The 13,503-nt window shown below is 36.7% G+C and overlaps 2 protein-coding genes across 3 annotated transcripts; one reads left to right on the top strand and one right to left on the bottom strand.

The window, feature by feature from the left end:
- Positions 1 to 4,323: 4,323 nt before the first annotated feature.
- LOC108486593 (long chain acyl-CoA synthetase 9, chloroplastic) lies at positions 4,324 to 9,616 on the top strand. Of its 2 annotated transcripts, none has more exons than XM_017790723.2 (12): positions 4,324 to 4,663; positions 5,417 to 5,911; positions 6,012 to 6,092; positions 6,487 to 6,741; positions 6,900 to 7,031; positions 7,157 to 7,330; positions 7,423 to 7,652; positions 8,050 to 8,167; positions 8,386 to 8,517; positions 8,617 to 8,751; positions 8,826 to 9,032; positions 9,225 to 9,616. In XM_017790723.2, the coding sequence occupies exons 2-12, from the start codon at positions 5,465 to 5,467 to the stop codon at positions 9,387 to 9,389; spliced, it is 2,076 nt and encodes a 691-aa protein (XP_017646212.1). In that variant the 5' UTR covers positions 4,324 to 4,663; positions 5,417 to 5,464; the 3' UTR covers positions 9,390 to 9,616. The 2 variants fall into 2 exon arrangements, with proteins under 2 accessions (XP_017646212.1, XP_052885558.1); XM_053029598.1 differs by lacking the exon at positions 4,324 to 4,663 and adding an exon at positions 4,851 to 4,971.
- A 749-nt stretch (positions 9,617 to 10,365) lies between these two features.
- On the bottom strand, positions 10,366 to 12,646 carry LOC108484452 (uncharacterized protein At4g08330, chloroplastic-like). The gene is made up of 2 exons (XM_017788239.2): positions 12,259 to 12,646; positions 10,366 to 11,028 (listed from the first exon to the last, which is right to left on the bottom strand). The coding sequence occupies exons 1-2, from the start codon at positions 12,351 to 12,353 to the stop codon at positions 10,632 to 10,634; spliced, it is 492 nt and encodes a 163-aa protein (XP_017643728.1). The 5' UTR covers positions 12,354 to 12,646; the 3' UTR covers positions 10,366 to 10,631.
- Positions 12,647 to 13,503: the final 857 nt, after the last annotated feature.

Genomic DNA, 13,503 nt, shown 5'->3' with positions numbered 1-13,503 from the left:
AGAATGCTTTGATTCTCTAGTTTTAGAACTTTGAAGGCTGAAAGAAAGTGCAATACTCCGTTTTCTGATGTGGTTTCGATAATACCAAAGTTGGGGGAGGTTTGGTGGCCAAAGTGGTGTTTTCGAGGCTATTCTAGGGTGGTTTCATGGCTTCCTCGATGGTCACACGGGGATTTTGGATGCTGGACTCGGTATGCGGAAGACTCAGATAGTTTTGAGGCTAATAAGTTATTAGTTTGTGGTTTCAGACTTTTATTGGTTATTCAATTTTAAATATAAGGTTTTTAACACTGTGGTATAATTCTGTTTTACGGTTTAATCATTTTATTATTCTGGTTTTTTTAATACTCGATATTAATTATTTTAGAAATCGAATTAAGAATGACTAGTTCTGTAAGATTTTCTCACGATCACTTCAGTGGTCAATGTAGCATTTCGAATTCGGTCTAGACTTCTAGGCCAGATTTGGGTGTTACATTTAGTAGTATCAGAGCCAGGTTTGCAAAAACTTGGCTTGTGCTCTCACATTTTCGTGTGCGTACGTGTTAGTTTTAAAAAGAAAATTTTGAAAAACTTTACCACAGCAAGCTGAAATGATTGTGTTTTGGAAATATTTATGAAAATGACCTGTCTGAGACTCCGATGCTGGTCCAGGTAAAATTTGAAACTGTACAATTAGAAATATAGACTCTGTTATTACAACTGTTTCTGTGTTCTGATATTGTAGGCCTTCTAAGTTAGCCCTATGCTAGATATGGCTTCCGAAGGCGAGCGTGATCGTGATGAGTTGTCTGCTCCTCCAAAATGGGTGACTGTTCAGGAGTTGGAGGACAGTGTGAGTTCGCCGACTTTGGGTGGTGATAACCCAGAGTTTGGTACTGAGGCACTGACCCGATTAGTGAGGGAAGTGCTAGAGGGAGTGATTGAGGCTAGAATGAGGAATTCTAGTGAGACACTCCAAGTTAGATGCGTAGATTGTGGAAAAAAAGAGATCGCAGTTCTCCGAGGTTGGAGCCTCGTTTTACGAAGTGTGTTAAGACGCGTCTGAGTGATTGTACTGGTGGTGCTGGTCGTGGTGTGAGCGTACCATCTTGTGAGTATTACAAAAGGCGCCATACGGGCGACTGTTAGAGAAAGTCAGGAGCGTGTCTCAGGTGCGGATCTAAGGATCATCAGGTTCAAGATTGTCCTCGGCGATTTTGAGCCAGGTATGTTGGAAATGTTTAGATGTGTTGATTTGGGTATAGAAATTATGTGTGTTGTATGTGTATCTGCTTCAGTGGTTAGGTGTTCTGGGTATGTTTGAGAGGTTTCAAGTTCAAATTTGGTATGGTAGTGTTTTGGGATCAGAGTGCGCAGCGGGAGCTTAGTGGTGTGATTCATGTTATACTACTGTTCTGTTAGTTGGAAATTTCGGGGACGAAATTTCTTTAAGGAGGAGTAAGTTGTAACGCCCTAAATTTTGGGCCTAGAAGTTTTGGGTTTTGAGTGTAGGGATAGTGGGAAGGTTGCACACATAAGTTAAGTTGTGCATTTTAGTGGCAGAATGGGCCTACTAGTCTAGTGGTTGTGAGTGTGTTGGTTTGTCTCAAGGTTCTGAGTTCGAGTCCCTGTGTGGATTTTTAGGAAACATTTTAGTTAATTCTGATTTCAGTTAAAATAATTATTTTATTTATTTGTCTTTAGTGTTATTATTAATTATTTTTATTTTTATTTTTATTTGCTTTTACTTGGCAAGTTATTTTATGTTCTGTTTTTTCTTGGTTTTTGTTATTGTATTCTTCTTTTTGCTTTTCGGAATCAGTGGTGTTGTGGGGTTGAAGGACCTTGATTTTCTGCTCCTCTGTCGTCTTTTTCGCCATCGAAACAAGTGTGGGACTCAACTCTGACTAATCTACTTATCTTTTGTTTTACAAGTGTTGCTTCGGCTTTTCGTGAGAATACTTTGATTCTCTAGTTTCAGAACTTTGAAGGCTGAAAGGAAGTGCAATACTCCATTTTCTGATGTGGTTTCGATAGTACCAAAGTTGGGGGACGGTTTGGTGGCCAAAGTGGTGTTTTCGGGGCTATTCTGGGGTGATTTCATGGCTTTCTCGATGGCCACACGGGCATGCGCCGTGGCGCACGACCGTGTTGATTTGGTAAATTAGGGTTTCGGCCAATTTTGGTGCCACATAGCCGTGTGGCTGTTTTGGGGATTTTTGTCAGAAATCACACAGCCGTGTCCCTTGGTCCACACGGGCGTGTGAGTTTAGGAATTAGGGATTGAGATTTAGGGTCACATGGCCTGGCTCCACGATCGTGTGACTGATTTGGGAATTAGGGATTCTACACGGGCGTGTGTTGTGGAACACACGATCCTGTCTGGTGGCCACACGAGCGTGTAAGACCCTCATACGGTTGTGTCTACTCTGCACTTGAACTTAGTGAAATAGGACAGTGTCTTACACGATCTGATCACACGACCGTGCCTCTACACCATATGGACGTGTGCTTCTGTCACACTGTCGTGTGCTACCCTTCACACGGGCGTTTGGACCCCCACACGGCCTGGAGTGCTCTACACGACCAGAGCACACGGGCATGTGGCCCTATCTCGCCAAACTTTAGGTTTTAGGTCAAATGCAAGTACAAATGCGACTCGGTGTGTTCCAACCCCCGACTAAGCCTTACTAGGGGTAATTATGACTTTGATTTAGGCTTGATATGTGTGCATTTGTGATTGGTTGTAAGATAAGTTGATACTGGATTCGAGATACAAAGGTACACATGTTTGATTCAGTAACTGATTGACCGGATGTGTGTGTCTGCTTTTGATTGACTGTCTGAATTTATATTCTGAATTGTGTACATTTGACTGCATACATATATACATATGCATAAATCTTTTTGGGTGGGATGTTGAAGAGAAGGGAGATTTAAGATTTGACAGTTTGTCTGCATTCTGAAAGCCCCTTAATAATACCCAGAGGGTCATGGGCGGTCCCAATACCCTGAGAGTCGTGGACATTACCGATAACGGTATAGCGGTTTACCGCCTTACACTGTACCGCATGTACGTTAGCTACGCTACGTACCATTATCTGATCTAGCAGTTATATTGCACGTCTGTATCGCAGTTCACTGCATTACACAGTACAGCTTATACGCTAGCCTTGCTGCGTAGCACATCTGATCTGGCAGTTATACTGCATGTCTGTATCGCGGTCTTCTGCATGACACCGTACAGCTTACTAATAGCCCTAATACTCAGAGGGTCGTGGGCAGTCCCAATTCCCTGAGGGTCAAGGACAATATTGATGATCATCGTTGTCGGGAAACTCGGGATGATGTTCTGTGGAGTATAAGGTTGGATAGGCTTTTCGAGGTTCTACTCGGAGTGCAGGGATGGGTAGATTGATTAAATCCCCATAGGATGTGTCGGGTTGGACGAAGATGGTGTGTTGGTTGAATGGGTGGGTTATTTTATAATTCATTTGCACTCATATGCGTCTGTGTGATGCTGTGACTGCAATATCTATTTGACTGTCTAATTGAATTATTTGACTGTCTGATTGACTGAGAAGTTTGATTTTACTATTTGACTGAAAGGCACTCATGTTTAAAGAAACCTTGTGTGATGGGCTAAGGCCCAACCGATTATAATTTTGGAAAAAGGGCTTAGACCAGTTTGTAACTTCTAAGAATTTTTGATATTGTGTCTAACAGAGACATATGACTATAAAGTTACATATGGTCTATTTTGTTATAGTCGCTCTGTAAGTATGTTTCGCTGCTGAACTATTTTCAGGTTTACTGTATCTATTTCTATTTCGATAGCTAGTTAGTTTGATCTTACACTAAACTCGTATAGCTTACCCCCTTTTTCTATTTCCCCTTTCAAGTACATTTCGGGATTTTAGATACTGAACTCAGTATGCGGAAAATTGAAAGAAAAGGAAGAGAGGAGGGTTCTTCGATTGCAGATGGCTGCTGGGCCACACAACTCTATCTAACTCCACTGCAACTATCACCACATCCACCACACTTTCACTTTTAACACTTCAACTTGAAACATCTGAACCTCCATTTGCCATCTGTTTGGTCCTCTCTCTGTCATTTCCCCTGACCGAATCTAATCTGCCCTTTTACGCCACAAACCCCACACAACCAGGTTAATTCTACAGTACGTCTTTCATTTCAACTCCAAATATCAATTAACTACTTCTGTCAGTCTAATCCTTATCTTCAATGTTAAACAACAATTATATAACCAAAATAACTAATTAATAATATATATTCATACTTTGAAATTTCTATAATATTTTTATAATTTGATAATCGATATAAAATCTGACTTAGGGACATGTTATGTAATTAACCCACGAATAAAAAAATAAAAAAGAAACTTAATATAAACGCCAAGGAAGTATACCCTTTTTCAGAGTCATAAACTACTTCTGCAACACCAACTTGATTCAGTCTCGATCTTTCCGCCATTAATCAGCTACCCTGTCCCTCCAACGTTCTATATTTGATCTCTTTACTCTAAAATAATCACGCCCTCCACCTTCTGTTTTACTTCAATACCCCCTCCCCATTTTTCTACTGCTTTTGGGGTAATGCTGATTGCTTGAACTGCATCCCTTTGCTTCCATACATATTTCAGCTTGGAGATTTGAAGGTATTTTTGGGTTTTTGCTTGTTTCACCTTTTGGTTATTTTTGATATTACCCTTTGTTTTGATCTAAATATGACTGCTTCAAAGTTTTACCTTTCCTTTATTTCATTGTAGATTTGCTCTTGACTTGATATTTTCAGGGTGGATTTTTTTATTGTATTTTTTTACCCTTTTTGTGTTTTTTTTTTTTTTGTGGTTGGGTTCCTTAACCCAAGGAACTTCCTTTTGAGGGAAATTCATTTAATTGAAAATTTTCTTTTGACTTGGTCACACACCATTTGAATTTTGATGTTTTGAGGGTGGAATTTATGGTAACACTTGTTTACCCCTCATTTTTCTCTTTCTTTGATGATTGGTTTCTTAAAATCAGGAAAAAAAATGATTTTAAAGACTCTGTGGTAACATCTAAAAGCACCCAGGAAACTTCCTTTGAAGTATAATTCTTGTATATAATGGTTGTGGATATATCAAAATTAGGATTCTGTTTAATTGGTTAAAAAATGCTGTTCTATGAAGTTAATAATGATTAATAGGAACATGGATTTTGTTCTGTGTCAATGCCTGGGTTACCTGTTAACCGGTTTCTTTGTCGAATTCATCTTGTTAGAAGAAAGTGATGTCTCTGTATCTACCTATGCAGCTGCATGTGCACTTTGTCATATGCATGGTTTGGCTGGCAGCTGGCCAAAGTTTGCTTATGAGAAAAAAAAAACATTTTTGGTTAGTGATAGTGATTGGATGTGATTCTCTTTTCAGGAGAACTGAAAGAGATACATTCTTCTGGGGGCACAAAATCCTATAAATATGACTGGTTATATCGTTGGTGCGCTTGTTCCTATTGTTTTTACCCTTCTCCTTCGGAGTTCAAAGAAGGTAAAGAAGCGAGGGGTGCCAGTCGATGTTGGTGGGGAACCGGGGTATACAATCCGAAACAGTCGATTCCCTTCCCCTGTTGAAACATCATGGGAAGGTATATCTACTCTTGCAGAACTTTTTGAGCAGGCATGTAAGCAACACGCAGATAAACCATTGCTTGGAACTAGGAAATTGATTTTGAGGGAGGTTGAAGTAACTGAAGATGGAAGATCCTTTGAGAAGCTTCATTTGGGAGATTATGAATGGTTGACTTATGGGAAAACATTTGAAACCGTGTGTGATTTTGCTTCTGGATTGGTTCATCTTGGTCACAAAAGGGAAGAGCGTGTGGCAATCTTTGCTGATACCAGTGAAGAATGGTTCATTGCATTGCAGGTCTTATACAAAGCTTGTTAATTTTAAGTTGTAACTGAGGTGTGACATGCTTTCCTTTCCACAGATTAGAGAATACAACTAATATGGATCCTTCTTTCAGGCCTGCTTTAGGCTCAATGTGACTGTGGTGACCATATATGCATCTTTAGGAGAGGAGGCCTTATGTCACTCATTAAATGAGGTTCCCTCTCTTTTTCCCTCTCTGCGAACATATTTGCATTTTTATAGAATTTCTTTCTTCCATTGCTACCAGTTCTAGTGCAAAGGGTCTGTTGGTAGTTAATAACTTTTCAACGATTTGCTAATTTTCTTTTTATTGAAGTGAAAAATATCATATTAGGAAGCTTATTAAAGGTTACATATACATTTCTATATATATGGTTAAGTTATTAAGTTGGTAATGCACTTTCCCAAGGTTAATGAGGTTACCGAATCATAATAGTATTCCCTGCATCTTATAATGTGCAACCAAGTGGAAAAAGTGATGATTCACAGGGTTAATTCTATTGAAGGTTTTTATGGTTTCCACATTCATTACTCATATTTATTTAAGTATACAATCTTTGCTCTTACAGACTGAAGTTACGACAGTGATTTCTGGTAACAAAGAACTAAAAAAACTTGTCAACATTAGCGGGCAACTTGACACTGTCACACGTGTGATCTGTATGGACGATGAATTTCCATCCAGTGCAAATGGTAGATGGACAATCTCTTCTTTTGCTGATGTCAAAAGTGTCGGCCGTGCAAGTCCCGTGGATGCCGATTTACCTCTTTCAGCTGATGTTGCAGTTATAATGTATACTAGTGGAAGTACCGGATTGCCTAAGGTTAGAAGCGTCTATTTTTGCTCCAGTTCTTTTGTTCTCTTATTGATTTATGTTAGCAAATAGGTGGTAAGCATGATGTTATCTTTTGAGTCTTGCAAAATGGTTAAGATTAGGCATCCATATTGTTAACCCTATTGAAATACATCAAATTTGTACAGGGTGTGATGATGACGCATGGCAATGTACTAGCTACGGTTTCTGCAGTTATGACAATCGTTCCTGGACTTGGGAGTAAGGATGTTTATCTTGCTTATCTGCCGCTTGCTCATATTCTTGAATTAGCGGCTGAGGTATGTATGTTTTCTTGGATTGGATTATAAAGATTAACAGCAACTTGAGTTTGATCTTTGATTATATTTCAAATTTGTATACCTGCAGAGTGATAACATTTTTAACTTTCTTTTTGCTATTGTAGAATTTAATTCCTGCTGTTGGAGGTATCATAGGATATGGAACCCCTTTGACTCTCACCGATACATCCAACAAGATAAAAAGGGGAACAAAGGGGGATGCCACTGTTTTAAGTCCTACTGTGATGGCAGCTGTCCCAGCAATTCTTGATCGTGTTCGTGATGGAGTGCGAAAGAAGGTTAGAAACTTTCAATGCTACAAACATGCAACTACTTTATATGCATATATACTGTGAATAAACTCATTTCTTTCTTGGTTTGTGAACTTTAGGTAGACACAAAGGGTGGACTAGCCAAGAAATTGTTTGACTTGGCTTATTCCCGTAGATTATCTGCAATCAATGGTAGTTGGTTTGGTGCCTGGGGCCTGGAAAAGTTCCTATGGGACTTTCTTGTCTTTAAAAAGGTCCGAGCAGTTCTCGGTGGTCGCATTCGATTTTTGTTATCTGGTGGTGCTCCTTTATCTGCAGATACTCAGAGATTTATCAACATCTGCCTTGGGTTAGTATGTTTATTTCAATTTATCATTATATAAAGTAAATATACGGATCCTATGGTGCTGCTCTTCCATTCCCTGGCACATAAGCTTGCAGTCAACACACAAGCACATTTCTGTAGTTCTATAACAATTGTTGTTCTGAATATAATCAAGGTGTTGTTTAATGAATCTCTATATTTTATATACTGGTTTACAGAATATACTATATGACTTATAGTGATTTTACATGTAATAAAGAGTTAGGAAGAAAAAGAATGTTGTAATTTTATCAAATGATATAAAATCTCTGAATGCAATAAATTTAAGTACTAAGCATTTTTTTTACATTGAAAACATTCTACTAAGTGGTTTCCATTTAATATTTTAAGTAGCATACTCTCATCGGATTTCATTTTTCAGTGCTCCAATTGGCCAAGGGTATGGTTTAACTGAGACTTGTGCTGGTGCCACCTTTTCTGAGGTTGATGATACATCCGTTGGTCGTGTTGGTTCTCCACTTCCTTGCTCCTTTGTCAAGGTAAGAGATGGTTGTGATTAATTTCACTAGTTTGAGCAGTATGACTTTTGACCTGCTCACATTCTTTACTTCAATGTTCTAAGGAACTCTTTTTAGAATGTCTGGTCAAAGCTTCACTTTCTCCTTGTTATTCTCTCTCTATATGATCTATGTTGTGGGGTTGTTGATTCCGGTTGGTGGATTCATTTCTGACTTGCATTATGTTTTGTTTCTTTCAGTTAGTAGATTGGCCTGAAGGTGGGTATTTAATTAGTGATTCACCAATGCCTCGTGGAGAAATAGTAGTCGGTGGTTCCAGTGTAACACTTGGATACTTTAAAAATGAAGAGAAAACAAAAGAAGTGTACAAGGTAGGCATTCGAACTCTTAAAATCCGCATTCCTTTTCTCTCTCTTAGTTCTTAAGATTCTTAGTAAACTGATTATTTTGATCTTTTTGATGTGGAGAAGGTTGATGAGAGAGGAATGAGGTGGTTCTATACTGGTGATGTAGGACAGTTTCACGCTGACGGTTGCCTCGAGATAATTGACCGTAAAAAGGACATTGTCAAGCTTCAGCATGGGGAATATGTTTCTTTGGGAAAGGTATGAATCAATGTTTCTAGTCAAACAAGGATGTTCTTCGGATGTTCCATGGTAGCTAATTTTATCTTCTACAGGTTGAGGCTGCTCTCAGCATCAATCCCTATGTTGACAATATTATGTTGCATGCTGATCCGTTCCATAGTTACTGTGTGGCTCTTGTTGTGGCTTCCCAGCATGCAGTGGAAGATTGGGCTTCTAAGCAAGGAGTTGCTTTTACTGATTTTGCGGAATTGTGTGAGAAAGAAGAAACTATCAAGGAAGTACTCTCGTCTCTCGTTCAGGTATATCTCTACTCTCTAGAATAACATTCCAGTGATTTAAAACTTATCTTAGTCGTAGGAGGATCTTCGAATTTACCGAATAAATTTTAAAAAGAAAAGACATAAGCTTTTAGGAGGGTGCCTGGATATATACATTTTTTCACCGATTATCCCACACCAATCTTTCATTTTGAATACTGCTTTTATTTGCAGATCGGCAAGAAGGCAGGACTGGAGAAGTTTGAGATTCCGGCTAAAATCAAATTGCTTTCAACTCCATGGACTCCAGAATCCGGGCTTGTCACTGCAGCTCTAAAGATCAAGAGAGAGGCCATCAGGAAAGCTTTCTCTGAAGACCTGGCTAAGTTATATACATAATAGTTTCAAGAGGATTTTGCTTCTTTTTACGTAGGACTTTGCTGATGAACGAAGACTGCTTGAAGATCATCTGATTATACATTCCTCCTTTTGTACCTTTGTACTTGCAGTTCAGGTTTTCTATTCTAAAGAAACAAGCACTGGTTTTTCTTTATTTTAATTTTTATCATTGCAATTCAGTGTTCTCTCCCAGGTTAATTTTAATTCATACCCTTTTCACCTAATAACCCAGATTTTTTAGCCTTCTACTTGCATTAAATTGATATAGGAAATTGTTGGTATTTTCTAGTGAAGGTTATCTGGGTTAAATGCTGAGCTAATAATTTTTTGTTTGAGTTTGCACAGCCAGTAAGTGTTGAACCCTATTCTAAACCTAAATCCTAACCCTAAAATTCTGCTATAATCTTATTCCTTAAATCTTAAATTCTAACTAACCTTAATCCGCTGATTAGTTTTTATTTAATTAATATAAAATTTTCAAACATCTAGGGTGTAGTGATATTTGAAAGATGTTAATTACAAATTTTAATTTATTTAATAAATGCTCTAGTAAGTACTTCAAAAATAAGTTAAAATTATTCTATTTAAAAATACCCTTTTAACAAAAATTATTTCGGCACCAAATTAAAAATTTAAAGAAATATATCAAAACAAATAAGTAAATCATAATGTATATAAAAAATGTGTAGTGTAAAAATTATCATTAAAACCTTTTATTCTTGGATTATAAATATGCCCTGAGATCTTTTTCCTTCAATGCTTTATTTCTGGATTGGGGACGTAAATAGGTAAAATGAAAAAATTAGCACTTTAGCATTAAATTACTTAACAATTGTAAATTTAAAAGTTTAAAATTTATTATTTCATGGGTTTAAATTTTATGATGATTGAATTTTTATTGATTTTATATAAAAATATTAAAAAACAAGAAAACTTAAAATAATTAGATAAGGAACAACAATAAGCAGATGATCAGTTCAAAGGCCAAAAGAAAAATACTTGATTTAATTCAACTCAAACAGATATTACACTTAAATTTGGGTAATGACATTACTGTGCTCAACCTAATTTTAAAGCTCCACATTACTTACCTTTGATATATACACTTAACAGAAACACAGCAAAGACAGCATAAAATGAAAGACTCAAACCAACTAATAGACAGCAATAATCCCATACGAAAACGCTCAGTCAGTCGTTGATAATTCAAACCGAAGACCATCAATGATGCACTGCAGGAAATCACGCAAAAAGTGGAGTGCTGAGTCCTTCAGCAGTCGAAGGCTGTAGGGCACGGATTCTAACATCATATTTTCTATGGTTAGAAGGTTCAGTGCCGGAGGATGAATCAGAACCATCTAAGACACGAGGGTAGCCAGAAGATTTATCATCATAAGCATTGCCAATGTGGTTCCCACACTTGCGACAAAGTAGTTTGGTTCTATGGCGGAATAAACCCCACGAGTGCTTCGAAAAGTAGGGTCTGCATTGGAATTCATCGACCTGCGTAAATCTGGTCTCGTCTATATTGAAGAATGATATCATCCCTCGCTTAATCGATTTTCCATATTTAGAGCCGATTGTTGCGGTGTTTCTACTAGAGGAACTTAGGTTTAGCTCATACCCACAAGAACCACAGCTGCAAGAAAGAATTGTTTCTATCATTTTATTGGGGTACGCTAGGATGAAGAGTGTTTGAAACTTATGAGGCATTGCGAGCGTGAAACATCCTATACCATATATATTCCATAGTTTGTTTCAACACATTAGGACAGCAGTAGGTTTACTGCAGAAGGGATCATCCTTTGTACTATTGGTAGTATCAAATTAGTCATTTCAGTTTCAAAAAGAAATTCAAAATTAACAGTTCTTCCCTACATATAAATGGTAGTCCTAGAACTTTTAAATCTCAAATCTCATTCTGAAATACTCAAATGACAAAGTATTGGGAAAGGAAACTATTTCAGCCCTAAAAGGTTCCTCCAAGTTCATCGCCTTCCTTTAGTAATCCAGATCCGACAGAGCAGATGAATTACAGAAGGTCGAGTACTTGTAGTACTACCAAAGGTATAGAAATCAAATCCCAACCCAGCAAACCATAAAAATTGCAACTTTAGATGAATGCCAGAATGTCAGTGTGTGAAGGAGTTAAGTTACTGTATATACAAAATAACATACATAATATTTTCCCCAACATGCTAACATGCATATAAGTCCTACAATAAATACCCTACAATAAATACTATCAGCCAATAACAACCAGACTACTCCCCCAAGAAAGGCAAAATATAGAGAAGCTTGTCTAATCCGACCACCCGAATCCATAATTTTTAAAACTGATCAAGTAGGCTGCTAATGCAGACAGATTAGCATTCACCAAGATACTAGTCAAATCAACTGGTTTTGCAAGGAAATACCAGTGACTAAGCCAATTTCATTATGATAAAAAATCATTTTCACGGTAAAACAAGGTAGTTTTTGGATATGATCCTGGGAGATTTCAATTTCACCATTTGCTACCCAAAGTGGTCCCAATATTGAAGATTTTCTTCTAATCAAAATCTCACTGAAAATTCGGTCTTGTCCTCCATTCAAGCTTTTAATTTAACTCTTAATTAATCTAAATCTGTCCCCAGCTTTACAATCAATAGACACAATTAAAAACAGAAACTTTACACTATTTAACACAATTAGACACAGTCAACAAAGTCAACTTCCTTAATAAGTAAATAAATAAATAAAAACCCAGACTATAGTATCTCAAAACAAAGAAAACCCAGAACTCAAAATCCAAAAATTCACACATACAATCCAACTAAAGAAAAAAATCAATCAAAATTCACCAAAAAAGAACAAAAAAAGAACAAACCTGTAAGTTACATCTCTTTGAGAAACAGAAGAAAAAGAATGGTGGAGATTTCCATTGAGTTGTTGTACATCTTTAACAAAAACAGATTTCTCCATTACTTTTTTCCTTCTTCCTACAGAATCAACACCTTTGATTATCACTATAACGGCAACTGTGCTAATAAAGCGATTCAACTTTATGAAGTGTTTAATTAACTGCTGAGTTTGTGCGAGGATTTTGAGTGAGGAAACGGTTCCGCCTGAATCGGGTTGACGTTAACGGCTCAATTTTCAGGGACCGAGTTAAAAGGATGGAAAAAAAAGAACAGCAGCAGTTTCTAGAGAAAAGGGAACGCGCTCCTTGAAGAAAAAGGAGAATAAAACTTTAATTATTTAGTTTGGGCCGTCCATTTCATGGTAATGACGTGGCTTATTATAGAAAAAAAAGAAGAAAAGCTTGATTAAGGATTAATTAAAATTAATTAATCAAGGTTAACAAACACTGTTGAGAGACGTTGACTTGTCGGGTGGCGGTTGGGGCTTATCTTTTAATTTATACGTGCCCTAGTTTTAGTTGGTAATAAAGGATTAGTCATTGACGGAGCTAAGAGGGCTAAGCTAGAAAATTTTATTTAGGGTCGAAATTAAATTATAATTTTTACGATAATAAAATATAATTTTAAATGATTAAATTAAAATTTTATCAATTTTAAAAGATTATAGTGTAATTTTATTTTTATTTATTTAAAAATTTTAAATGATTAAATTGAAAATATTTTTAATTTAGATGGACCGGCCTCCTGTTAGCCCCGTAAATTCGTTCTTGGGAGCTAAGATGTTAATTTCAAGTGAATCAAGTTAAAATTAGACGTGCTATGTAATTTTTTTTCTTATAACATATATTATGTATGATAATTATACTGCAAAAATTAGATAAATTTTTTGTTCCAAATATATATAATCTCTATAACTTGCAAGTGGGGATGGCTACAAGGAGAAGAGATTAGAAAAATAGTGCGAGTCTGAAGAATGAAGACGACTCTTTTTATATTTTAATTTTTACTTTCAAAATTTGGTTTCTTTAAAGAAAAATTTCATTTATTATCGAGAATAATTTTTAATATTATTTTTAATATTATAAAAATATTAGATGGATTTATTTTTATATTTAAGAGGGTTATATAATGTAGATTAAAAGAGAAATTGAAAATCTTAAACTTTAAAAGAGTTACGGCCCTACTGAGTCTTTTAGTGGCTCCACCATTAG

This window comes from Gossypium arboreum, chromosome 6 (genome assembly GCF_025698485.1).
Source record: "Gossypium arboreum isolate Shixiya-1 chromosome 6, ASM2569848v2, whole genome shotgun sequence".
In the NCBI taxonomy this organism is placed as follows: domain Eukaryota; kingdom Viridiplantae; phylum Streptophyta; class Magnoliopsida; order Malvales; family Malvaceae; genus Gossypium; species Gossypium arboreum.
The sequence above is the reverse complement of the archived record's forward strand: the minus strand, read 5'-3'. Positions and strand labels throughout refer to the sequence as shown.

Excerpts from the sequence above, each read along its gene's own strand:
- LOC108486593 (XM_017790723.2), top strand. The coding sequence starts at position 5,465 with ATGACTGGTTATATCGTTGGTGCGCTTGTTCCTATTGTTTTTACCCTT. Across the intron at positions 5,912-6,011 it reads AATGGTTCATTGCATTGCAG|GCCTGCTTTAGGCTCAATGT; the intron begins GTCTTATACAAA and ends TCCTTCTTTCAG. Across the intron at positions 9,033-9,224 it reads TACTCTCGTCTCTCGTTCAG|ATCGGCAAGAAGGCAGGACT; the intron begins GTATATCTCTAC and ends TTTTATTTGCAG.
- LOC108484452 (XM_017788239.2), bottom strand. The coding sequence starts at position 12,353 with ATGGAGAAATCTGTTTTTGTTAAAGATGTACAACAACTCAATGGAAAT. Across the intron at positions 11,029-12,258 it reads CAAAGAGATGTAACTTACAG|CTGTGGTTCTTGTGGGTATG; the intron begins GTTTGTTCTTTT and ends TCTTTCTTGCAG.